At 47.7% G+C, this 26,691-nt stretch overlaps 1 protein-coding gene across 5 annotated transcripts in view; it reads left to right on the forward strand.

Annotated features, from left to right (window-relative positions):
• Nucleotides 1-26,691, forward strand: part of ADCK1 (aarF domain containing kinase 1) — a 150,245-nt gene that overhangs the window by 110,333 nt on the left and 13,221 nt on the right. For all 5 annotated transcript variants that reach the window (XM_053889657.1, XM_019427332.2, XM_053889660.1 and 2 more), the window contains 2 exons: nt 8,934-9,092; nt 17,572-17,688. In XM_053889657.1, the coding sequence (XP_053745632.1) occupies nt 8,934-9,092; nt 17,572-17,688 (276 nt within the window). The remainder of the gene's footprint in view (nt 1-8,933; nt 9,093-17,571; nt 17,689-26,691) is intronic.

The raw sequence follows: 26,691 nt of genomic DNA on the forward strand, positions 1-26,691 counted from the left end.
AATTGATCTAGGTATTTCCAACAGAAGGAATTTAAAACAGAAAATGGGCTGGGGCGCCTGGGTGGCTTAGTCCGTTAAGCGACTGACTTTGGCTCAGGTCATGATCTCACGGTTTGTGGGTTTGAGCCCTGCGTCAGGTTCTGTGCTGACAGCTCAGGGCCTGGAGCCTGCTTTGGATTCTGTGTCTCCCTCTCTGCCCCTCCCTTGCTCATGCTCTCTCTCTCTCTCTCCCAAAAATAAGTAAAATTAAAAAACAAAACAAAACAGAAAATGGGGCTCCCAGGGGATGGAATTGCAGAGAAGACAAATGGGATGGTGAAACAGTTACCAACTGCAGGAAGCCTCTGCCACCCTCATGGTGGAGGGACAAGGAGAAGAGATGGTTCTCTGGACCCCAGGAGCTGGGGCCACCCAGTGGAGCTGGCCCACAATGAGCCGGTCCTCTGGGAGGCCGATCACAGCCGTAGGGCCCATCACCTGGGAGGTGGAGCCACAGGCCCTGCCTCAGCATTTTGCCAGTGTTGCCCCATCTGGCCAAGCCTAGATGGAAGCCAGTTAGCAAGGGAGCCTGGGAAATGCAGTTTCTTATGAGATCAGTAGCGTCAGGATGACCTCAGAACAAGGGAGGACGGGTGGTGGAACCACCGTGAGGTGTAAGATACTGTGGTCAGGAGATTGGATGGGGATCGCTCTGCTGGTCTGCATTCAGGATGGAAATAGAGATGTAGGATTTAACAGCAGGGACGCTCATGGTAGGTAGCTGAATCTGGGGGAGTAGTTGAGGTCACTTAGGAAGGTCAGGCAAAGAGAAGAGGAGAGGGCAAGGGAAGAGCTGTGAGGAACACCGTCATGGGGGGTGTATACCCAGGAAGATAAGCCCCCGCAGGAATGGAGAGGGCAAGGCCAGAGAGATTGAAGGAGGACCAGGACTGAGCAGTGCTGCTACATGCAATGGAAACCATTCAAGAAGAGAGTTAGAAAACAGCAGCTTAAAACAATGGTCGTGTGCTTTGCTCATGAATCTGCAGTCGGGTAGGGTTGGTAGAGAGACTCACCAGTGTTTCATGCGGTGCCAGTGAGGGGGCCTGGCTGATGATCTGCTTCCACGTGGCTCACTCACATGGCTGGCAGCTCAGTGGGGGCTGTGGGCAGGGCCTTGGGTCCTTCCAAGTAGGCCTTCCTGTGGCTGTTTGGGCTTCCTCACAGCATGGTGGCTGGGTTCAAAGAGCAAGTGTCCCACGAGAATAAGGCTGAAAGCACAGGACACTTTTATGACCTAGCCTAGCACTACTTCTTCCTTACTCTGTTGGTAAGAACAAGAGTCATAAAAGCCCCCCTCTGCGCGACCAGGTTCTAGAAGAGCATCAGAGTGGGAGATATTGTTGCAGCCATTTGGGGAAATACGGTCTGCCAGTATTACTCAGTGCTGTCAAATTGGAGATAAAATTAGTAAAGCTCTGGAAAGGGCCTTTCGGATTTGGTTATTGGGAGTCCTGTGGAGGGAGCAAGGAGAATGGGGTGAAGGGGTGGGAGAAAACTGAGGCCCCAGGTAGTGGAGACGGTTGATGTAGAACACTCTTCTCAGATGTGGCCATGACACTGGGGAGGACCATGTTGTGCTTAGAGCAAAGCACAGGATTAGAGGCGGGGACTGGAGCAGGCTGTTGCTGATGGGGAGGGTGGCCATGGAGTGTGGGGGGACTGGAGATCTAGGAAAGAGAAGTAACTGACAGATCTGATTCTGGGGGAGACTCTCGGGGTTCGGCTCTAAGGACGTGGGTGGAAGCATTAGCCCCAATCAGCCTAGATTGAAACTAGAGGAAGATGGTGAGGCTGCACACAGATGAGTGTGTGGGGCAGAGGGGGATGATGGAGGGAAAGTGGGCAGCTGAGTTGTACCAGCCTGATAGCCTCTATTTTTTTCGCTGCAGTAGGAGGCAAGACCATCTGCTGAGAATGAGGGGGTAGGAGGTGGCATCGGAGGCCCAGGGTGGGGGTGAAGGTTTGGAATAGCTGCTTTGTGTGATGGAAAAGGGAGCTGACCAGGGCTTGGGAGCAGGGTTCCCGAATGGCACTGGGCATCCATCTGGAAACGCAAGTTTTCTGGAGCACCTGTCAGTGGATACGGAAGAGCCATACTTGGGAGTAAACTGGGAGTCTCGGAGCATCCTTGGGTGTCCTGGGACCCAGCAGCCACTCCTGTCCCCAGTGGTGCCATCAGGACCCACTTGGTTTAGGAGAACCGCTGCTGGCATTTCTGTAATCAGAGCCTCATTCTCTAAGTAACGGTGGCTGTCAGGTCAATAGCAATAATAGCGGCAATAAAGATTTGGCATCCTCCTCCTGGAGATAAGCATCAGATGCTTTTCTTGGGAAGTACAGCCTGACAACTGTGTCCAGAGTACACACAGAGTGGCTCATGCACAGTGACCGAGGCAGTGCTGGGGCTGGGGTCACAAGGCTGATCAGAGATCTATACTCATCGCCTTTAGAAGAGAAGCCAGAGACAAGGTGACCTCTGTCCAACATCAGTGTTCACAGCAGCACCAGGGGCACTGCCTTCTCACTGGGCTTGGTCTCTGGTGGAAAAGTGTCCTACCTGGCCTCACCCTTCTCTGTAAAACTAAGAAGAGCCTAACTGGAAAGCTCATTTCATTTTATATTTAGGAATGAAAACCCCAGAAAGGTTGTCGTGTGTGTTAGCAGGAGAAGAATGATTTCTAGGGGGCATTAAGGTGACCTTAGCCACCAGAAACTTGGAGACAAGGGAGAGGAAAAACGTAGCCTTCTGGTGCTTTCTTTTATGACCACTGCGGGTATTTTGTGTCCTCATGCTTCCCTCTCGCTGCACACTATTGTCCCTCTCTCCTCTCCAACCCTATGATTCCTCACAGCATGTCTTGAGATGAAGATAATCTGACCAGAGTAATTCATAGTAAGGAGAGAGTGACTAATAGGCTTAACCTTTGAATATGTGCAGTGTAAGAAGTGAACTTGTAAATCTAAATTAATGTCTGCTATAAGGACAGGTTTGGGAGTGAGGTTTTTGAGAGTGAGGAGGTGGGGGGGCTACTACCAGTTGTATCAATTAAGATGCTTTTGGCTGCAAGTACCAGAAAAATCCAATTAAAAGTGGTGTAAATGATAGTAGCCTGTATCATATCACATTCCAAGACAGCCAGAGATAGTGTTGACTGTTCCAAGGTTGACTGATCCAGCACAGCACTGTTTTTTTTAAAATAATTTATTATTATTGTTATTAAAATTAAATTAAATCCAAGTTAATTAACATATAGTGTAATAATGATTTCAGGAATAGAATTCATTGATTCATCACTTACATATAATACCCATTGCTCATCCCAACAAGTGCCCTCCTTAATGCCCATCACCCATTTAGCCCATCCACCCACCCACACTCCACCAGCAGCCCTTTTCACTGTGGTTTTTAAGGACCCAGGTTCCTTTTGTCTTCTACTTTGCCATCTCCACATCCTGGCTTGTCCTTCTAAGGTAGTGCTCCTCATGGTCCCAAAATAGCTGCAGCAGTTCCTGCTATTACAAGTAGGTAACATCCCGTGCCAAAGAGGGCCCGTTTCTTCCTTCATATTCCTTATCAAAAAAGAGCCCCTCAATAGAATTTCCTTCATATCTCATTGGCCAGAAGTAGGCCACATGCCCAAGTCTAAATCAATCTTGGCAAGAGATGTAAGAGACTTGATCATGATTCACCTTCTCCGACTGAGACCTGCCTTTCTTGGGGGACATGAAAGATGCACAAAATTGGGGTTCTGTTAGCCAGAAAGGTGAGGGAAATGGCTTTTGGGTTGGCACCTAGTAGCATAGGTGACCTTAGTGTTTTGTATCTCCTGCGAACCTGGCACTTTTCTTGGGGAAGGGGATGGTCTCTCGGGTAGACTGTTGAATGGTGGCAGCCAAGTGGAAGCCGACTCTCAGTAAATGGTGTTTGATGAACCTAATGGTGTTGGTGACTTTGCACAAAAGACAAAGGCACAGCCAAGGGTGTTTTTCAGCTTTGTCATTATCATCTGATATTGTCCCTTTAATAGTTGGGGCACCTCTACTTCTAGATGCACGGCCAGTGACTCTTATTGATTTGAGTGGCTGTCCAGAGCCAGACTCATTGGGCCCAGAGATTGGAACAATGATTCAGCAGGCAGGGGTGAACTGACACGGCAGAGTCTGTTCGGCTGCTGGCCGGCTGGCTTTGCAGCAGCTCTTGGCCACCCACAGGAGCAGGGAGCTCAGCAGGCTGGACCTCACTGCCGTTCTCACTGTTAGAGACACGGCAGGACTCAGAGGACGTGTGAGCTGGTGGTAAAACCATAATACCCAGGTCCCAGTAGCAGCACCCCGTATCACTCCCTGTTGTCTCGTAAGCTTCTGAAATTGATGATGAATACTCTCGTGCTCTGTCACTCTCTAAAGAGTCTAAGTCCTGTCCCCAAGGTGCTGTGCCACACAGGGGTGGGACTCTGGTCTGAGCACCAGAATCCACTGTTTGATATCCTCTGGCCCATCCCAAGGGCCTCTAAAAATAAAGACCCGTGACGGTCATGTTTTTGACTTTTTTTGAACAACATTTTCAGTGCATGCTGTCTGTCATCTTGTTTCTTTTCTGAATGTGTTGATTGAACAGTGGGTGGCTAGGTAATGTTTGTGTTGGCACAGACTCCCAATAGCTGATTTTATTTTCTATAAAATACATTAAAAAACCCCCAGAGATAGACTATCCCATGGAAACTTCTCTTCACCCTATCATTCTCTTTTCTAAATCTGTGCACTTTAATAACTTATCAGAACAAAGATAAACCCTGTGAATGGCAAGCTATTTACATCACTCTGAATTGATTTTCGATCCTTGTCGAACATGCATTTTTTACCAGTTCAGATCCGTGCAGGCGTTCTATTTAGTGTGCTGTTTTCCCATAAAGCGTTATTCCTTTTATAAGATATAATAACTTAATAATAGTCGTTCTTATTTCAGTTGGTTTTAACAGTTCACAACAGTTCTTTTTATGCCTTATCTCAAGCTTCCTATTGTATTGTCCTGTATTGTATTGCATGAGTCAGGCCTGCATAAAGAAAAGAGTGAAAAAAGCCTGGGTCCAAGTCCTGCATTTGAAATTACAAGCTATGTGACCTTGAGAAATTCTTTAACCTCCTGGAACTGCCTTCTTTCTCTGTAAAATGGGCAAGAAGAGGATTAAATGAGAGCATGTATAGAAAGTGCCTCGTAGCACAGTGCCTGGCATGGGGTAGTCACTAAATAATGATAATTTCCATTTTTTTTGTTGTTATAACTGGCAATCGGTAGTTTTCAAACTTTGATGTGACTTTCAGTTTTTCCATTATATTTCTGTGTGGCTCACAATTGATTTTTCTTCCTGTGAGCCAATGACCCTATAGGAAAATAATTTCATTATTCCACCTTGAAGGAAATATTAATGGTTGAACATACCTCGATTGATTCATAAGGTTTCAAATCACGTAGAAGATTCTCAGGCATTCCAAAATTGTGTTTACCGAAAATTCAGAGGTAATCCCTCTTCCCACCAAAACCTCAGAAATAGAAAAATTTGATGTATTTGAATAACGCATATGTGAACATATTATTCTCTGGGGAGAGGACAAACCCTTTGAAATGTTCATTTGTTCATTCATTTATTCACTCATTCACGTGAATATTCAATAAACATCTGCTGAGTATTGAGAACATGCTAGGCACTGGTGGAGACATTGGCTTTTGGAAGAATTTTATGGAGAAGATACATCTTGGGAGAAAACTCAAAAAAGCCAAATTGATAACAACACCTGTTTTATTTTAGTTGGCTGCAGCTGTTGTCAAAAAGGGAAAACTTCAACCAATCTACTTAGGGCAGGCTCTTAGGAAAGAAATTGAATGAAAACAGAAGGTGAAACTGTTTTGTTTTATTCTCCTCAGCCATGAAAAGTCTAAAATGGCAGCAACCCAAGCCATTTTAGATTTGGACCACATGACTGACCCATCTCCCCACCCCCTTGAAGTTCAAGGGGTTGGTAACTCCCCTCGATTATGTACAAAATTATGTGAGTATGTACATCTTCTGGGCTTCATAGCCAGCATCACATTTTCAAGTTGTTAAACTTACTCTAAAGGGGATGGTATCCTTTTATCAAGCTGTGAGCCACTAACTTCCATTCAAATAGACTCTCTTGTTTTATGTTAACCAAGGGAGTGACTCACCCACTATGCATGCAATGCTTTAGAAACCAGCTTTATAAGTACTGTAAAGTTTTTTGGGTTACAAATTGGTTTACTGATTAGCTATTAGCAATTAATATCAATCAATAAAGTCTTTGCTTTTATGATTAATGACATTAGGTATTTATAACCAATTGTACTAGTAATGCCTAATTATATAATGATTAGTAACAGAAAAATCTTTAAAATGCCTTTCAATGCTCTTTGGATATTAATGATGGTTTAAAATGTCACAAATAACAGTGACCATACAATAAATGATGAGGATTTATGGTTTGGCCAGAAGCTTCATCCCCAGGTAGAGACCCCACTAGGGTACATGTAGCTCCCTGTGTATGCCCATGTCTGGCCCAGGGTAACTGCCTGGGAGGTAATCAGTAAATACTGATCAAACAAATGACTGAGTCCCATTGTGGTTCCTTTCCTTGGCCCTCCTGGGTGAGAACTTCTGGAACTTAGGCTGGAGCAAAATGTCCAAGAGGTTTCTCCCTGAACTTGGAGCCCAGAGAGTGGAATTCAGGTGCTTCAGCTGACAGGTGTGGACTGGACAAGTGCTTCTGTTTCCTGTGCACCAGCTCTGCCTCCCCATTGGTGGCAGCTGAGGGCTGTCTGAGGGCATGGCGATGAGAGGCGGTGCCCCGGGGACTGCTGCTCCCTGTGCTGGGCTCTGACACATGCAGTATGGGCTTCACTCTTGCCACCTCTCCTTCCTAGCTCTGTGTGACTCAAACAGAAACAAAACATAAACTAAATCAATTATCATAAGGTCACAGGTCTAGCTCATGAAAGACTAGACAAGACTTAAAAGAAATTAGACTGCAGCAGAATGTAATTAAAAAGGGTTTTGATAGGAATTGAGTGTAATAACTCTGAGTGGTGATTCCTTTAGAATGGCATCTGGTACATCATCTGGGACATAGGGTTTAAAAACAAAGCCGTAAATGCCTTGTAGTTAATGGCCCTGCTTTAGATCTCTTTCTTTTGTATTGTGTGTACCTATAACCGTGCTGGGCATGATACAGACCAGGACAAAAGGAAGCATATGACAAGCTTCATAGCTGGGGCTCAGTGAGTCCTTATGGATAGATGGGATGGCGTCTTAGTCTGTTCAGGCTGCTATAACAAAATACTATAGACTAGGTGACTTAAATAACATTTATTTTTCATCGTTCTGGAGGTTGGAAGTCTATGATCAAGGTGCTGGTTAATTTAGTTCCTGGTGAGGATTTTCTGGCTTGAAGAGAACCACTTTCTCTCTGTGCCCCCACGTGGAAGAGCGCTCTGTCTCTTCCTCTTCTTATCAGGCACTAATCCCATCATAGGGGCCCTGCCCTCATGACCTCATCTAAACCTAATTACCTCCTTGAGGCTCCATCACCAAACACCATCTCTTGGGGGTTAGGACTTCAACATTAATTTTGGGAGGGGGATACAGACATTCAGTCCACAAAAGATGGGGTAGGTCTCTTGGTACCAATGGGCCCATGGTTTTCTAATTCTTGCTCATTGCTGTTTGGTATAACCATGGGGTAGAGATGGGTATTCTCAGAGAACTTGGACTATAATTCATGTCAAGAATTTCTGGGAGGATTGATCACTTTGAACACTGACAGGAAGGCTTATAGTAGAACAGGAGAGTTGCCTTCTGTGTTTCTCTTGGGGAATACTGAAACATCTCCCATGTTCCTGGCCTCCCCCTCGTCACCTACTGCAGAGCCATCATCCATGAACTTTCTAGATCATCTTAAATCTAGAGCCCCAGTGTGCAGCAGCCTCAGAACTGAGTCCCAGACCATGGAGGGGACATGGCATACTCTACAGATATCACTGGGCTCCTGTTCTCTGCCAGGGTTGTTTAATTTCATATTACTAAACTGATAAATGCCCTGTAAGTCCACTAAAATCCCACTTTTCATCGTGTTCTCACTCAAGAATCCAAAGGTGGCCAAATTGCCAGAAACCTGAGCTTTTTGTCCTAGTAGTCACATCCCTTGTCTCTTACTCCTCTTGTCTTGTCCAGCCTTGTTTTCTTATTGCAGTGTACTTTTTATCAAGAAATATTCTAGACAAGGGAAAAGTATAAAAAAAATCACATTATAAATGCTCGTGTATTCACTGCTCAGCTTAAGAAATAACAAAATGCCACACAGTTGCAGCACCCTCCCTGCCCTTTGTAAACAGGACCATGAGGGACAAGTCTGGGAGCAGCAAAGGCTGAAGGCAGCAGTTCAGTAAGTGAGGAAGAGCAAGGGTTTGGGGGCGAGGTCGACTCAAGTGGAGTCCTGACTCGGTGCCTCCTTGCTGGGCGAATTTGGGACAGTCCTATAAACTCTCAGAGCCTTGACTTGTTTGTTTATAAAATGGGGATAAGTGCATATGGTTGACGCCCAGAGTTGTGAAGACCAAATGGAGTCACGGTCTAAGCGCTCAGCCCAGCACTGGGCATGCGGGGAGGGCTTGGCACATGGGAGTCGTGGCTGCTGGCAGCTGTTGGGCTTTTATCCTCTTGGATTTGAACTACAGAGATGGGTCCCTGGGGAGCAGGGAGGCCTTACTTCAGAGGAGGCCTGGGGAGCTGTTTCTGCCTGGACCCAGGCGGGAGGGCAGGGACCCGAGCTTCTGTGGTGGGTGCCGTGGGCTGACTGACGGGGTGTTTGATGCATTTCAGGTGCTCGTCCTGGCTGTGAAGCAGCTGTTTCCAGAGTTTGAATTCATGTGGCTGGTGGACGAGGCCAAGAAGAACCTGCCTTTGGAGCTGGATTTCCTCAACGAAGGGAGGAATGCTGAGAGAGTGGCCCAAATGCTCAAGCACATTGACTTCTTAAAGGTGGGAGGGGCAGGGCAGTGGAGGCAAGGTGGTCTGGTGAGAGAGCACAGGGAAGGCCTGTCCCTGCCCTGAACACTCCCCCTGCAGGACATGAGTGGGGATGCCCCCTTCCTGAGTCTTCTTTCCGAGGATGGATGATTTGTCCCTAGCGTTGCTCCTTAAAGCTCTTGAAGGTAGCATTACAAAGAAATGCCAAATGTGATCGTTGGCCTGTCAGTCAAACAGATGTTTATTGAATGATTGGCAATTCTGAGACATTGAGTGCTACCCAAGGGCCTGTAAGCTGGGTCTCTGCCTCCGTGAAGCATGGGCTGCTGCTGCTGCTGCTGCTGCTGATGGTAGCTAACGCAGCTGAGCTCTGGCGCTGTTCCTACCATTATATGTATATTACCTCGCTTAATATAGTCAGTTCTGTTATAATACAACTTATGTTTTCCTAGAAATCTCCACAGGATGCAAAAATCACACAACAGAAACCACAGGGCTTCTTGGGGGGAAAATAGGGCTAGGCTTACCACAGTGCCAACAGCCACATGAAAAGGAATTCAGCATCACTTGTCATCAGGGAAATGCAAACCAAAGCCACACTGAGGTATCACCATGTACCAGTCAGAGTGGCTAGAGTCAAAAAGACAAGAAATAACAAGTGTTGGTGAAGATGTGGAGAAAAAGGAACCCTCGTGCACATTTAGTGGGAATGTAAATTGGTGCAGCCACTGTGGCAAACACTTTTGGAAGTTCCTCAAAAAACTAAAAACAGAACTAACATATGATCTAGTAATTCCACTACTGGCTATTTACCCAAAGAAAAAGCCCACTAAGTTTGAAATGTGTTTATTGCAGCATTATTTACAGAAGCAAAGATGTGGAAGCAGGCCAAATGTCCATCCACAGATGAATGGATAAAGATGTGATACATGTATATGTACGGTACTTACATATATATATAGTCAGTATATAATATTACCAAATGATATATATACACACACACATCTATAATATTCCATTGTATATATTATATACATTCCACAATATATATTATGTATATATAATATATATGTTATATATAATGGAATATATATACTATTATATATAATGATATTATATAATGTATAATACTACTATATATATACCATTATATATATTATATACATTCCACAATATATATTATGTATATGTAATATATATATTATATATAATGGAATATATATATACTATTATATATAATGATATTATATAATGTATACTATTATATATACCATTATATATAATATATATAATCCATTATATATATTATATACATTCCACAATATATATTATGTATATATATAATATATATAATATAACACATAATATATATACTATATACTGAAATATATATAATATATATGCCATTATATATTATATATATATATATTCTAGTATGTATATTACATATATTTCAGTATATATTATATATTATACATATCCCAATATATATAATGGAATATTATTCAGCCACAAAAAAGAACGAGATCTTTCCATTTGCATCAACTTGGATGGACTAGAGTATGTAGTGCTAAGTGAAATAAGTCAGAGAAAGACAAACAGCATATGATTTCACTCATGTGGAATTTAAGAAACAAAACAAATAAACAAAAGAAGACAAAACAGGCTGAAATACAGAGAAAAAGCTGGTGGTTGCCAAAGGGGGGATGCGGGTGGGGGGATGGGTGAAATTGATAAATGGGATTAAGAGTACACTTATTGTGATGAGCACTGAGTAATGTATAGAATTGTTGAATCACCCACCTGAAACTAATAGAACGTTGTATGTTAATTACACGTCAGTAAAAAAAAAATAACAAAAAGAGACAATTCGCAAAAGAGAAAATGCACATTTTAAGAAATGTCACCGGTGACCCAGAAAATAAAAGAAGGTAGGAGCCTAGTGAAAGCAGTAGTGTAGTTTTTGCACACATTAAATGGCTGAGAAGTACGTAAGGCAGCAGAACAAGGGCCTCTACCTTGACGTCTGCTTGTGAAACTGGGCATCAGAGGAGTTGTTGGAGTGTTGTTCTGAGGTGTGGACGGAGGGTCGTCTGAAACCGGATGGAAAGTGATGATGGCGGGTGTATGCATGTGGCGACATTTAGGTGTGCGTCTGTGTGTGTTGTGTGTGCCCATGTCGTGCAGTTCAGCTGAAGCAGTTTCCTGAGGTCATACAGTGCTTCCTGTGGATGACAGCCCATAGAAGCAAGTGCAAAATTTGGATTAGGATCAAACTGACCCCTGGTAGATCAGTCACGTTGGAAAAAGTTTGTGTTTTCAACTACTGTAGAACTGCCTATATGGTGACGGAAGACTCCTCCTGAGGGAAATGATATCGAGTGATACGAAGTAGCAGCTCTGTACGAGGTCCACTGGTAAGTGTTCTAGAGATTTAGGAGAGGGGACTCCTGTGGTAGGGAGTAGGGTAGGGTAGGGAAGGCTCTGCCGAGGAGGTTGCCACTGGCGCTGGCCTTTGAGGACTGGCCTGATGGTCCCCACGGGCTCCATGGGGGTTGGGATGAGAGAGATGCACGTCACCGCCACTGTTCTTAGAACGCGTTAGGTCTGTGGCGGGGTGTGGACCCGTTTACCCAGGGGCTCCTCTTCATGGTGCAGGGGCCGGGCCCCTCTGGTAGTCTGTATAGAGAGCTTGGCTTTCAACTCTTTGAAGAAATCAGGCCCTTCTCTCTTCACTCAGGAAGCGTGGAGCAGATGGGAAGGGAGGTCACAGAGCCTTTAGGAGCTCCAGGTGCTTGTTCCAGAGCAAACAGTCAAGCAATGCTCTTTTGGGGAGGAGGGTGTTTCAGTGCATTGAATGGGAAGGTCTTTTGCTCTGGACTAAAGCATTCGTGGCTTCTGAAGACATCCGAAGAAATGGAGGTAGTGTTTATACTTCTATCCAGATTAATTAACAGAGATGGGGAGACTGAGGGTGTGTTTCTACTAGCCACCTGAGAATCCTGAAGCTCAGCTCATGGGAGGGAAAGCTGCAACTGTGGGTCAATGTAGTGTCTTGACACTGATTTTGGTGAAAGATGTAGCCATTGGCAAAGTTTGACTCTGAGTGAGTTGAGAGCCAGGTCTGTCTAAATGCCTGCTGGACGCTTGACTGGTTTTTCCTTGTAAACCTGCGTGTACAGACCCTCTTGTGCCTGTAAATCCAGATGTGCAGACTAGATCTGGTAATCCTGCCCCAGCCTTGAAGTTCAAGCCACCAATAAAATAAAAACCTGGCTCTCTTAGACAAGGAGTGAGACTAATTAGCATAGTGCTGTGGAGTCTAAACTATGTTTGCTTCTACTTGCATATCCCGTTCCTTCCTTCCTTTATCTCACATTTCCTGAGCTTGTTGCTCTGCTAGGAGCTAGGGGTCCCTGGATGAGTAGGAGAGGGTTTGGCTTCTACCTGAGCAAACTTCCCATCTAGCGGGGACAAACACACTGTTGCCACAGTGCAGGTCTGTGCCATGCACATAGGTACATACTGTGGCAGAGACTTTGCTGTGTTTCTGTGGATGCCCAAGAGCAAGTACTTAATTCTACTCGGGATAAAGGAGCTCAGAGCGGGGTTCCAAGAAGTGTTGATTGTACACAGGGATAGGCAGTCCTTACTAAATGTTTCTTCTGCTGCCCTGAACACTTTGCAGGTACCATGACATTGAATCCTGCCAGCAGCCATCATCCCCTTTTACAGATGGCAGTCTTAGAGTAGAGGGGCTAGGGCTACAACCCAGATTTTCTGATTTCATCTCTGGTGCTCGCCTGAGGACATTCTGTTGCCTCTTACCCGGCAGGGGTGCTCCTCAGCACCAGAACTATGAACCTGACAAACAGAACCATCTCCTTCACCGTTCCCATGGAAACAGCAGATCGTCCTCTGGCTGAGGCCAACTAGCGCCTGCCAGACCAAGACATGTAATAATAATAATAACACAAATTTTTGAAATGAGGATGCCAAATGGGTAAATAATTAATGTAACGATTCAACCTGCTGCTTCTAAAACCCACACACTGTTCCTAAGACAATGGTGCTACTAGGGCTCCTGAGTAATTAATTTTGCTTAAACACATAACAAGTGGGAAGCGAATTTTGCACTGTGAACCCAGTTCAGCTCTTAAAACTGGAGATAGATTGCTTTTGCACACTGGCACCCCATCACAACATCTGTGCGTAATTAAGCCTCAGTGAAGAGTTTACCTCTCAGTGTGTGAGGCATCTTCCAGTGGGGTTTAATAACCTCAGCCCCACGCCATAAATCTCGGAGCCTCAGACGAGCTCTGAATGCAAATGTGGTGTCAGGGAGACTGGGAGAGGGTGAGAGGGCAGCCAGGCTGAACGGTCAAGACCAGGGCATTTGTGGATTTGTAGTCAGAGTGTGTGTGTGTTATGGGGAGGGGACAGAGCATGCGGAGAGGTTTGTGACTAACCCAGGGGACAGCTGGGGACAAGGTAGGAGGGAGAAGCCTTATAGCCATGGGGTTTGAGGCCGGAAGACATGAGAGTGCGCCTGCACATGTCAAGGCAGGGTAGGTAAAGTGGTCATCTCCAGAGTAGGGCCACTCCAGGGTTCCTTAGTGCAAGGTTAGGATCCTGCGACTCTCCAGAAGTTGTGGGCAGATCTTGAAGGATGTGTATGCTTTTGGAGAATAATTTCCTACAAATAAAGATTAAGAACCACTGATGTATGATAATTAGTGTGAGTTAATAATTTTCACATGTCTATGCAATGTTAGACACCTTTTTAAAAGTGCTTTGTGTATATTTACTTTTTAAAAAATGTTTATTTTTGAGAGAGATACAGAGCACGAGTGGGGGAGCGGCAGAGAGAAAGAGGGAGACACAGAATCCGAAGCAGGCTCCAGGCTCTGAGCTGTCAGCACAGAGCCTGACGTGGGGCTTGAACTCATGAACCGTGAGATCATGACCTGAGGTGAAGTCAGATGCTCAACCGACTGAGTCACCCAGGTGCCCCTATTTACTTTTTAATGTTTGTTTATTTTGAGAGAGAGAGAGGGACAGGGAGGGGCAGAGAGAAGAGGGAGGCCCAGAATCTGAAGCTGGCTTCAGGCTGCTGTCAGCACAGAGCCCAATGTGGGGCTTGAACTCACGAACCATGAGACTGTAACCTGAACTGAAGTCAGAGCTTAACCTACTGAGCCACCCAGGCGCCTCGTATTTGCTCTTTAATCCTTATCTAGCCATACGAGGAAAATGCCATGATTAGCCCCATGTCAATGGTGTGGAGATTAAGGCCCAGAGAGATGAAACCATTTGCCTGAGGTTACACAGCTTCCTGTAAGGGGCAGAGGCAGGTTCTGGATGGAGGCAACCTGGCCCCAGGGCCTGCATGTTAAATCACTGTGCTATTCTGCCTTCATGATAATTCATGGGGCACAATAATTTATTGTGCTGAACTGTCTGTAGTATTAGCTCTTAGCCCTGGTTGTGTATCAGAACCACCTGTGATACTCTACACGACTGTCATATGGCAGCTGATGCTTGTCTAGCAGGTGCTAAGTGTGTGCTGCTGTGTTGAGTGCCAGGACTCCACACATGCTAGTGGGAAGTTGGGGATGTTGCTTCAATGTCATCGCCTTTTTTCAGGTAGGAAGCTGGCACTTGGAGAGGTCATGCAATGTACCTGCAGTCACATAGCTTGGAGGTGGCAGAACCAGGGCTCCAGCCTGACGATCTGACTCCGGGTCTGTGCTCTGCTTCCCTGGGCTCCCTCAGGTGATGGGCACTGGCCCAGACAAATTGGGGCCTGCTTCACAGTTGTGTTCACCAAAGCGCAGGAACAAAATAGAAGCGTGAGGTCAGGGCCAGATTATGAGGTTGAGGCCCAAGGTCTTGAGCTGGAATTTTCCATAATCTGTGCCTTCCTTCTTTGGATCAGGACTGGCCCCAGCATGGGGGTATGTGGAGCCCACGGGAGTGGGGCCTATGATCTTTATTAAGGAGATAGATTTTGGATCTAGAGTCCTGATGGCCAGGGTGTGACCCTTGGGCCTCGCTGGCCATGAACCTCCCTAGGTTCAGTTTTGTTTGGAGGAGGTGGTGGGTTCTTCTCATTGCCTCTTTAAAATGATTCTCTTTCATCTTTCCCTACTGTGATGGGAGGAGAAGAGTAAGGCATGGGGATGAAACACTGGTTTTGGGGTGAAGGGAATTTCACCTTACACTTCAAACCCTCCTGCCCACAGGGTAACTTAGGAGCAAGTTGTCTACCTTACATCCCACTGTCCAGCCAAGTTTCTCCTAACTGTGCAGGGAGCAGATCTGCCTTTTGAAGTCCTTTCTGTGGTGTCACCATCAGGGGGCAGTTGCCATCCTCCCTGAACTCTCATGGCAAAACTCTCTACCTCCCGGTTTAGTATTCTGTCTACCTCCCGGTTTGGTATTCTGTCATCTGAGATCTAAGCAGGTGCCGCAGAGGGCCATCGTGTTGTCAGACAGGGATGGTTGCATCTGGGGGGAGACCGGGGAGAAAGGTGGAGGCGCGGGGAGTGCAGCCTCCCACTGCCCTTATTAACAAGGCCAGAGTCTCCAGTCTTTGGGTTTTTCTCTTCCATCTGTGGCTCTTTCAAGCTGTTTTCCATGTTGCCCCAGGCGGACCCAGATGGGGGTTTGACCTCATGTCCCTGGAGCCCCTGGTGCCCACTGCCAAGCTTAGGTTTCCAAACAAACCTGGGGAAGAACTTAACCCCAAAATGTGTCCCTTCCCTTTGGAAGCCATGGTCAAGGACAGCAAACTTGCACTCATATTTTTAAAGGTAGCTTTTGAGAAGTGCCAAGCAGGACTGAAATTTCAGTTCACAGTCCTAGAGAATCACAGATTTCTCTAGCCCAGATTTTCAAATGGCCCAAACTGTAGGAAAGTAGCAAACCCAAATGACACCTTGACTTCAGTTGGGACCCTCGTTCCAGGAAGCTCAGGGTGTTTTACTGGTATGCGCAGCCCCCCGTTATCCTCAGAGCTCCTTGCAATGGGGCAGGAACAGTCCTTTGTAAGGAGGAAAACTGAGGCATTGGAGGTTAAGTGGCTGGACTAAGACATGGCAGAGTTAGCAGAAGTAGGAAGGGAAACAGGTTTCTTGACTTGAGCACTGGGGTCTTGCTGCCAGATGAGTTTTGGGGGTCGAGATGAGGGAAGTCCTTATTCCCCAGAACCCTTGAATTAACTGCCCTAGTTTCTTTATTTGTATGTGGAAACGAGCCCATCAAGTTGTTGGGGAAACGTGACATGCTAAATATCCCAGTAATTCCTTCGTCCTGGCATTGGTGGCACTCTTGGCTGTCACTCACTCATATGGCAGCCCAGCAGCCATTGGTGCGGTCTGACCTCCTGCCTAATCCTGGTGAAATCTGTTCTTTTTTTTGGCTATTGGGTGTTCTTAGAGTCCAGGGGAGTTGGAGAGCATATCAATTAGGAATGCATTTGTCTACAGGTAACCAATAGCCCAATTTAGAGTATCGTAAACAAACAAAAAAGATTTATTTTCCTCACATGGCAAGAAGGCTTATAGCAGTTGCCTGCTGATATTGTGTTAGTGGTTTGACCGTGTCAGGGCAGGCATCTCTGATTTTCTGGGACTTTTCCTCATGGTTGCAAGATAGCTGCTGCAGCTCCAGGTATCACATTCACTTTCAAAGTAGGACAGAAGGGTAAGAAGAGCTGCACCATTTACAAACATCCCTTTTTATGAAGAAAATAAAAACCTTCCCAGAGCTTCTAGCAGACCTCCACTCATAAGCCAGAACGGTGTCCTGTGGTCATACTGATTGCAAAGCAAGCAGGGAAAATATTTCATTTTTCCTATCTCTGGGGAAGAGGAGGATTGGGAATAGGTTAGGATCCAGCATTGTCTGCCACAGAAGACCTGTAGGAACAGGCCTGAGAAAACTCAGGACTTCCTTACTGAAAAATTTATCATCCAGTAAAAAAATTTGTTCTTTGGTTAACTCATTCATAAACATATACATATAATATATCCATTGCACAGGTGTAGAAGCTGAGGCAAAGGGATGAGATTCATGTGAGGAGCTTGCAATTGGCCTAGTGAGAGAGGGAAATAGCTTTTAATGCCAACTCTGGCTCAGGTATGGGGGGTTCCACACCTTTTCCCCTAAGTCTCAATTTTACTTTTGGCTCTTAATTGTGTCTGGAGGCACTGAGGAGGGTGGGGAAGCCGTTCTATGGTCCCCAAGCAGGAGGGGTCTCTAATGGAAGGACCAGAGGCCTTGCTGGCAGAGGAGGCAGCCCGGCCTGCCCTCCTGTCTTGGCCCGACCCTCGCTTTCCCCACCTGTTACTGCTCAGGTCCCACTCAGGCTTTGTCTCCTGTTCCTGGCAGGAGCATCTGCCCTTGCCTGGCTCACTGTACCTTTCTGTGGTCCTGGCCCCTAGCTTCTGGCCCGCCAGCCCTTCTGACCTGCTCTTTCCCATTTCAGGTCCCCCGCATTTACTGGGAGCTGTCCACCAAGCGGGTCCTTCTGATGGAGTTTGTGGATGGCGGCCAGGTCAATGACAGAGACTACATGGAGAAGAACAAGATTGATGTCAATGAGGTGAGGTTGAGCTCTCATGGCTGTGGTGCGAGGGACACGGGCTTTGTCGGGGCTGCCCATCGAGGGCAGGTATGTCCCGGTGAGGTCTCACTGCCTTGAAATGGACCTGTTGACCAAAGAATTACAATGTCGCTGAGCACCAAGCACCCTTCCAGGGCGTCCAGTCCAGTCCTCTGCCTTGTCTCCTAAGGTGGGGGTTGGGAGCACACAGTGGGGTGCAGGCACATGCTGAGGCCCCGGTGGTAGCCCCTGCCTGGACAAGTGATTACCATGTGTCTTCTTGGGCCATCTGCACCCCACGGAGCTGAGCGGCCCCAGAGAACAGTGATGTGAAATCTGTGGGACTTACTTCTTCTGCCCCCGTGGGGCGTGGGCACAGCTTCTTCCCACATCCGCCGTCCCCTTTCCCTGCCACTCCCAGGCCTCAAGGGATCAGGCCAGCAGGGGACAGCAGGAGCCAACTGCTTCTACTTCAAAGAGCTATGAGAAAAGTGAGGCTTCTGTCTCCCACCTCGTGCCCTGTTGATCTCAGGGAAAGAAAGCTGGCCAGTGGGGTGGGGACTGTACCCCATTTTCTTCTTCTTGATTGCCATAGGGTCTTACAGGTACGGGTGGAATTGTACTTTTTCAACAGCGCCCATCATTTTTGTAGTCCTTCCTATGAGCTGGGTATGTGGGTTCAGAGGGGACCACACATATTTGCCTTCTTTAAGGAGCTCCCCACCTAGTGTTACAGTCGGGTGCACAGCTAAATCCTTGCCGCCACCCCGCAGCAGCAGGAGGGGTGTGGGCGAGATCCCAGAGAGCGGCAAGGAGGAAGTGCTGGCCTCTGCTGTGTGTGGGCTTCCCCAACAGGATGAGTAGGGATCTGCGGGGTAGAGGAGTTGGGGGGGGGGGCAGCGATGGCACTGCAAGGAAGGGGAAGGGAATGGTGAAGTTTGGCAGGGTTTCCAGGGAGAAATAGTGGAGGAATAGGGTGGGTGCAGGTAGTGAAGACCTCCGGCAGGACCCCGGAGGTCCTGGGGAGTCACAAAGGGTGTTAAGGATCGTAATGACGTGATCTAGCACTCTGGGTAGGCGAGAGGAGGGAATGGAGAGAGGTGAATGCTCTTCCTTTCCCTACCCCAGGCAACATATGAAGATGAGCCTGTGGTCCCAGTGGTGGTATGGCCCAGAGGAGGAAGCCACGCCCTGGCTCAGCACATGAGCCAGTAGAATGGTAGGAGAGTGTGTGGTTTGGGAGCCCAGGCCTCCGGGTGTCTGTGTGGCCTCTGTCAATGGGGGCAGTGACAGTACCTCCTTCTACGAAGGTTATGAGGACCACACGAGTGCTTAGCATGGTGCCTAGCATGTACTTAGTGCTCTGATTTGGAAGCAAGATTGTTGTTTTCATTCTTTTTAAAAAATTTTTTATTTAAAATTTTTTTATTAAAAAATTTTTTTAATGTTTATTTTTGAGAGAGACAGAGACAGAGACAGAGAGACAGAGTGCATGCAGGGGAAGGGCAGAGAGAAAGGGAGACACAGAATCTGAAGCAGGCTCCAGGCTCTGAGTTGTCAGCACAGAACCCGATGCAGGATTCGAACTTACGAGCCATGAGATCATGACCTGAGCCGAAGTTGGACGCTTAACCACTGAGCCACCCAGGCACCCTGATTGTTGTTTTCATTCTTACCTTTGGGCTCTGCCCTTTCCTCCTTCTTCCTTTTCTCCTTCTTCCTTTCCTCCTTCCTCCTTTATTTCCTTTTGCCATTAATGTTTATTGAATGCCTAACTCCCTGTGCCGGGCCCTTTTCTCTGTTATAAACTTGGGAGGAAGGTCTTAATGTCTTCATTTTGCAGATGAGGAATCAGAGATTCAGAGAGGGGAGGTAACTTTCCCAAGGTCACACAGCTAGTAGAGCTAGGATTGAGACCCAAGTCCCTCTGACTCCACTGTTTTTTAGTTCATAAAAGGAGGGGCTTTTCTGGAAGAGATCTCCCTTTGGGGGCTGGGAAAAGATAAGAAAAGGACTGTTTTAATTGAGCTCTCCACTTTACAGATGGCAGGGAACTCAGAGGAAGGGCAGGTGTCTTTCCCTAGGTCGCTTGGCCAGTAGCACAGCTTGGGTCTTCTGACTGCTTCTGTCACTGTTGCCTTCTAAGGTGGGCCTGGGGAGGGTATTTGGGTCAAGCTCCCGCACAGGAAGGAGGGAGGAGACCTGCTTGCCCATCTCTTCCACTATTGGTTGGGGTGGGGTGGGTCCTGTGTCTAGCCAGGGATCCTCTGCCCACCAGGACCCTCTAGTACAAAGTCTTTGGCTCTAGTGGGGAGGGGAGGGAGATCGCTTCTGGCTTTTCCTGAACAGCTTTAAAGGGAGCAGGGTCTCTGCCTGCTGATCAGGAAAGATGCCAGAGGCCCATGCCTTCCCTTCCCCCACCAGGTTGCTGGCATTTACTTACTGCCAGCTGCAGTGGGATTTTCATTGCAGCAGCACCCCCAAATCCATTAATCTCTTTGGATACAGTGAGTTCAGGGCTGTAATGGTGTTTTATCAGAGGCAGCTTTGATTTTCAAAGACAACTGCAAACAAAGATGTGCTCTGCTATAGTTCTTGCTCTCGTGGCTGAGTGCTGTCCTGGGAGGACAGGCAGCTGGGCTGGAGGTGGCCTGCAGGAGCTGGGCAGGGTGATGCCCTCTGAGAGCCTGGGCTCATCTGCCCCTGCCTCTACCCCTCTTTAAATGGCCTTGCAGATAAGGCCAGTGTTCTGTGCAGAGCAGACGCTCAGTGGACGTCCTCTGAATTAGTGGAGAACAAATAAGCCGGCCTCATGCCCTGGGTTAGCCTCTGTGAGGCAGGGCTGGGGTAGAGCGTTGGTGTTTTGTTCTCTGTGGACATGCAGAGTGGGGCAGGCTGATATCAGAGTGATTTGGGGAAAACAACAGCAGTAATAATAATTATAAGCAACTAAGATGTGCCAGGCACGTGACACACATCGTCTCTACTCCTTACAGCTGTCTTGTCAAGGGTGAGATGAGAGACCATAACCCCATTTATGGATGAGAGAGCTAAAGCTCAGAGAGGTCAAATGACTTGTCCAACCTCACACAGCTAGTGGGGACAGAGCCCAGCCGTTTGAACATAGTTCTGTTGGACATCAAAGTCTTTGCTCCTCCACCTTCTCCCTCCCCCTCTCGGGGATTGGCCTGGGGCTGCCGTGGAACCAGGGCCAGCCGGGTGACGGCCGCATCAGTAACTCCTTGGAGAAGGAGGTGCAGAACTGACTGAGAAGCTCTGTCCACCACACCAGCACTATCTGAATGCAACCCTTCTCCCTTTAACTCACGTCAGGCACGGTTTTTTCCATTTCATGTAAACATTCTTCCATTTTTAGAGAGATGAGGAGGAGATAAGCAGTGCGTGAGCAGGGCTGAGCATCGCGCCTGATGTCTGGTTGATGCTCCAAGTTGGTAGTTGATTATTACCATCATGGGGCGCTGTCCTTTCTTCCTTTACCTCCTTATACCATTAGCATTTACCATCCCTGTGCCAGGCCCTTTCTACATTGTAAACTTAGGAGAGACGGCTTAGTGTGTCTGTATTTGCAGGTGAGGAATCGGGAGACCCAGAGAGGGAAGCTCCCAGATCTGGATGGCACACTTCCATCGTTTCCACATGGATTTCCCATGTAATCTCCAGCCAGATAAAGATGCAAATTGTTTCTAGCCCTCTGGCAGGCTCCCTTACCCTCACCAGAATTGCCTTTCTGACTCTGTCACCAGAGGTCACTTCCACTCACCGCTGAAGTTCATATACACGGAATCACACAGTGTAGTCTTTTGTCGTCAGTCACCTGTGGGTCTTTTCTGGAAGCTGTGTTCTCTTCCATTGGTCTATTGGTCCATCCTTGCAATAGTACCACACTGTCTTATTTACTTAATTCCTCAGTCCCCTGCCCCTGGCGTCTGGGGTCTGCGTGATCTGGGAGTCTCTTTGGTATTCTGAGATGATGTCATTAAATACGTCTCCAGAGAACTCAGGCTGGGCAGTGGGTGGTGGCCCATGTGCTCTACTGTGCTGTCACTGACCATCGGTGATATTGGGAGAAGACTGGGGACAGGCCCTACTTTACAGAAAATAATCTGTTGTGTCTCTTACCAAGCAGCATCAGAGCCACAGGCCGCATGGAACACTAGTGGGGGTGAAGGTGTGTGTGTGTTTGTGTGCATGTGGTTTGAAGACTCCACATTCCTGAAGCCTCTTCTAACGGACTTCTGAGGTTCTGAAGTCTCCTGAGGACTGTGGGGCTCCGTGGGCCGGTCCTGGAGTGAAGCCCTCCATAGGACAGCCTGGCTAGGAGTGTTCCTCGGACAGGGAAGTACAAGGGACAGACAGAAGTGATACGGGGCAAACATCTCACTCCATATCCTGGGCACTAGGGTGTTTAGTGGTGTCTCGGCTGCCACAGGCAGGTTCCTCAGCTTGAAGTTGGGGCTCAGGAAGTGGCTGTAGAAGGAATCGCTTTGCAGGTGGATGGGGATGACTCCAGACCCCCAACCGCTTACCGGGTCAGCCCCACTCCACTTTGGAGAGGCCCCTCACCCTGCAGCATCCCAACCTAGCTGAGCCTAGCATGTGACAACCTGAAGACCAGTCTTAGTAGCCAGTATCCGATAGACTCAGGTAGAGAAACACCGGGTTCGGAGGCAGAAGACCTAAGTCCAAGCTCTAGCTCTGCCAGTGGCTTGCTGTGTGACCTTGGACAAATCACTTCCCCTCTCTGGGCCTCAATTTTCTTGTGGAAGGCATTGGATTAGCTGGGCTTGAAGGGTACGCCCCGCTTGAATATTTTACACAGCAGTGATTCCTGGCTTGCTGGGGAGCTAAGACTTCACCCATCTATTTCAGAATCACCAGGGGGAGCTTATTTTACAATACAGATTCCTGCTCCACCCCAGATTTATTCCAGAATCTGGAGTGGAAAGGGTTGCAAGAATCCGCGTTTTAGTAAACTTCAGGTGGTTCAGATGCTGACTAGAGCCCAGCAGCCACCTGCCACCCGCCACCAGGCCAGCCTCCAGGCACAAGGCAGCCTGCCCAGGTGTGCTCACTCACCTGGCGAGCATGAGGCCTTGGGGGGCCAGCAGCCTGAAGAGGCCCTCTTTTGTTTTAGTCTCTGCACTCGGAAACAGCACATTACCGAGGGCCTGACCTGCTGATCATATTTGCCAGTCACATTAAGAGCTGGTGACAGTGACTGTCATTGATTTTATTAAAAGTAAAGGTCGAGCAGGAGCATGCTTTCCTAGGCTGGATGGAGCCTCCTCAAACCAAAGGACGACTATTGATTGCAGACCTTTTATCGAAGGTTAATTGGATTTCAGTGAGTGTGTGTTTAAGACTCTGCCTGGGCTGAGGCTCAATTGAATTTGTGTGAAATTAGCTGAGAGAAAGGTGACAAAGTTGGGAGGTTGGGGGTGGTGGGGATGGGGCGTGGGGGCCCGGCAAGCAGATGTCTTCTGTCTGCCAGGAGTGGAGGTGGGTGCAGGGATGGGGGGCTTGCAAGAGATGCCTGGGAGCCAGCTGGGGGAAGAGGGCAGGAGGCTCCCAGTGCTCATTTTGTTGACTTCGATTCAGTCCTCTGTCCTTGGGATGGCCCTCTGGGTATGTTGTGTGGCCCCCAGAGCCTGTCTTTTTGCCTCTCCGGAAAGTAAATCTTGCCTTGAGTCAAAGGTGGCGGGGTGGGTCGGGATCTGGGGTTCAGCTCTCTGGAAGCCTTCCCACAAATCCTCCTTTTTCAAGACCCCCCAACTCCTGTTTACAGAGGTGTCAGGGGCCCTCAGTCGCTGAGCCTCTGTGGGCTTGGGGCAGACATCAAGCGCCCCCCTTGCCAGCTTAGGGTCCCTTGTTGTACTAAGCCCGTTCTCAGTAGCTGTCTGCTCCCCCTCTGGCAGCACAGTCTTGCTCATCTCCTTTTCTCTGCCCTGTTGTTGGGGGCTCTTTGTATGGTTTCTGTTAGTCATTTTAGTGGGGTTGGGGATGGAGTGGAGTCAGTGCACGGATTCAGTCTGCCACATTTAGCCAGAACCCCTGGCCGTGCTTCTTCCTTCCAGCAGTTTTAAAACCCATCCCCTGTCATGCTGGGAGCCGTGAAAGGGTCTCAGCTGTGTCTTTCGGCAGACGTGTATCACGCACCTACTGTGTGCAGGCACTGCTCATCGGTGCTGTGCCCAAGGTGGGCACAGCGTGTGGGAGAACGTGGTGCTGGGTGAGGCCTCACTGAGGCTGGGCACTGTGGTGGGAGGCGCAGAGGGTTTCAAAGTAGCGGCACCCCGGGGTTGTGCCTGGCTCTACCCTTTGTTGGTCAGGTGCCCTTGGGTAAGTTACTTAAACTCTGATTTTCCACCTCTGTGCAGGTGGCGTCACACCGGTACTTACTTCACAGGGTTCTCGTGCAGACTGCAGGCTGTGAAGTTTGTAAAAAAATCATTTATAATTTATGGTATCATTATTCACAGAGGCATGTCTTCCTGAGAATGTTCTTTGCGCCTCTCCTTTCTACCTTCGTCTGTTGTCCTGGGTATGTAGACTTGGAAAATGAGCGGTGGTCATCGACTGAGCAAATGGTGACTCCCCATCTGTAAACGCCAGACTGCAGTTAGTCCCCCAGTTTCCCTGTGGTGAATACCACACTCAGTGGACCTCCGGCTCTATGTTAGGAGGTGCTTAGAGGACCAGGGAAGCAAGGCTGAAGAGGCACCAAGGACCCTACTTACTGAAATCACTAGAAAGAAATCATCTCCTTCCATCGTCCACATACAGAACTCCATAACTTGTCAGACCGAATCTTGAGAAGCATAGGGGATGTTAGAGAGATACAGGTGCATGAGACAGTTTCCTGGAGATTTCTTTCCCCAACAGCAGGGGAGTTAGGAGTGGAGTCGGCCTTCCTGGATTCTGGTACCAGCTCTGCTACTTACGAACCATGCTGCCTTGGTGAAGCCAGTCACCCTTTGGAAGCCCCAGCTGCCTCTTGTAAAGTGGGGTGCAGGAGAATAACCCATAGGATTGTTTGATGATTGAAACATGAAGCGTTAGGTGTAGTGCCCACAGCACATGCTCAATAGAAGTTGTTTTTATGCTGGAATTCCAACCCTCAGCCCCCTCTGTGGCACTAGTGGTCAAGTAGTTGCCAGAAAGAGGAAATGTGTGGGGAAGAAACCCTTTCCCCATTTCTTCTATTGACACAGGTAAGGTGGAAGGATGTGGAAATACTTCTCTGGAGTGCGCTGTGCCCAAGGCAGGGGATGTCAGATGTCGACAGCTCTTCCTTAACTGTGTCTTCAATAGTCCTAGCCCCTAGGACCCAGTCCCTCTGGTCGCTGTGATCATTTGAACCTGTCTGGCCAGGAGACCCTTATTGGCCTTGGGGATACCCCCTGTCCTGGCTCTCAGGTGATGTGTAACCCAGAGAAGCTTTTGCCAGGCTCCAAAATTAGAGTAACTCCCCCAGCTGCCTCTAATTAACCCACTCGCCACCTCTGTGGTTGGAGAGGCTCCCCATGTCTTCACATTTAGGGATTTCATCTCAATGTTGGCTCGTCCAAGATGGACCCTCTCCATGGATAGATTTGGCCTCACTGGGCAGCAGCAGGTAATCTGAGGTTTATGGGTCCCCAGGGAGGTTCCCAGGGCAGCGTAAGGGTGGAGAGTAAAATTCTGTAGGCAGTGGTCTGGTCTGGTCTTTCAGGCTCTCAAGAAGCCTGGCCATAAACTGACAGAGAGCAAGGAGAGTTTGAATTATTAACCTCTTTATAGTTAATATTGGGCTACTTACATGATTATTAATATCCTGCAACACCAGCCTCCTGTTTCTTTGAGAGTTCTTGGCCTTGCTTGTATGACACCCCCAAGAACATAAATAGACGTTCCCTTGGGGGTGGGAATAAATTAATCCTTGCAATTATAGAATAATTAAAGCACTTTCAGCCAATTCAAGTTTTGAGAAAAATCCAAAAATAACTCCTTGATTTAAATATTATTTACTAAATTAATTCTTTACTCAGCCTTTTTATAGATTCCTGTTTTTTTTTTTTTTTTTTTTTTAACCTCCCCACTGTCAGGGAATAAAGGCATTGAGTAATTACTAAAGTCACTTACACGAATGGACATTCTTTTTACACGGAACAATTAAAAGACTTGTCACTGACTTTTTTTCTAAAAAGAGCTATACTATGGCTTTAGTTAACAGTTTTTTGGTTAGAGAAGCAGTCCTGGATTTCCCTCTGAGACTCTTTTCTCCAAATGGAATGCCTTCTTGGATGCCGTGAGGACCTTCAGAGGGTTTTGCTGCAGCCCCTGCCTTTAGGGGCTTCCCTGTGAGTGGAGGAGGAGTATAGCGAGGTGATTGACAGCTTGTTCCCTGGACCCAGACCACCTGGGTTTGGAGCTTGGTTTCACGAACTGCTGGCTGGGCGGCCAAGCTTCTTTCCTTTTTTATGTATTTCTTCCTCCACTTGTCTCCTACAGAGGATGGCTGTGAGTCCATGGAAAGTGCCTGGAATGGTGCCTGGCACAGAGTGTTAGCTGTTACCATTCTAAGAAGATGGCATTTCCTTGTCTTTATGCAAATGCCACTGTCACAGGGCAGGGGGCAGCCTTAGAGGAACTGAACATTTTTGCAAAGGAGACATACACGTGGCCAACTGGTACATGAAAAAGGTGCTCAGCATCACTCGTCATCAGGGAAATGCAAACCCAAACCACAAGGAGATATCACCTCACACTGGTTGGAACGGGCATCGAGAAGCTAAGAGAGCGAAGTGTTTGTTGGTGAGCATGTGGAGGAAAGGGAACGCTTGTACGCTGTTGGTGGGACTGCAGATTGGTGCAGCCACTGTGGAAAACAGTGTGGAGGTTCCTCCAAAAAGTAAAAATAAAATGACCGTATGATTCAGCAGTTCACTTCTGGGTATATATCTGAAGGAAATTAAATCAGTATCTGGAAGAGATACCTGCATC

Source organism: Panthera pardus, unplaced genomic scaffold, assembly GCF_024362965.1.
Source record: "Panthera pardus isolate Hobbes unplaced genomic scaffold, ASM2436296v1 HiC_scaffold_24, whole genome shotgun sequence".
In the NCBI taxonomy this organism is placed as follows: Eukaryota; Metazoa; Chordata; class Mammalia; order Carnivora; family Felidae; genus Panthera; species Panthera pardus.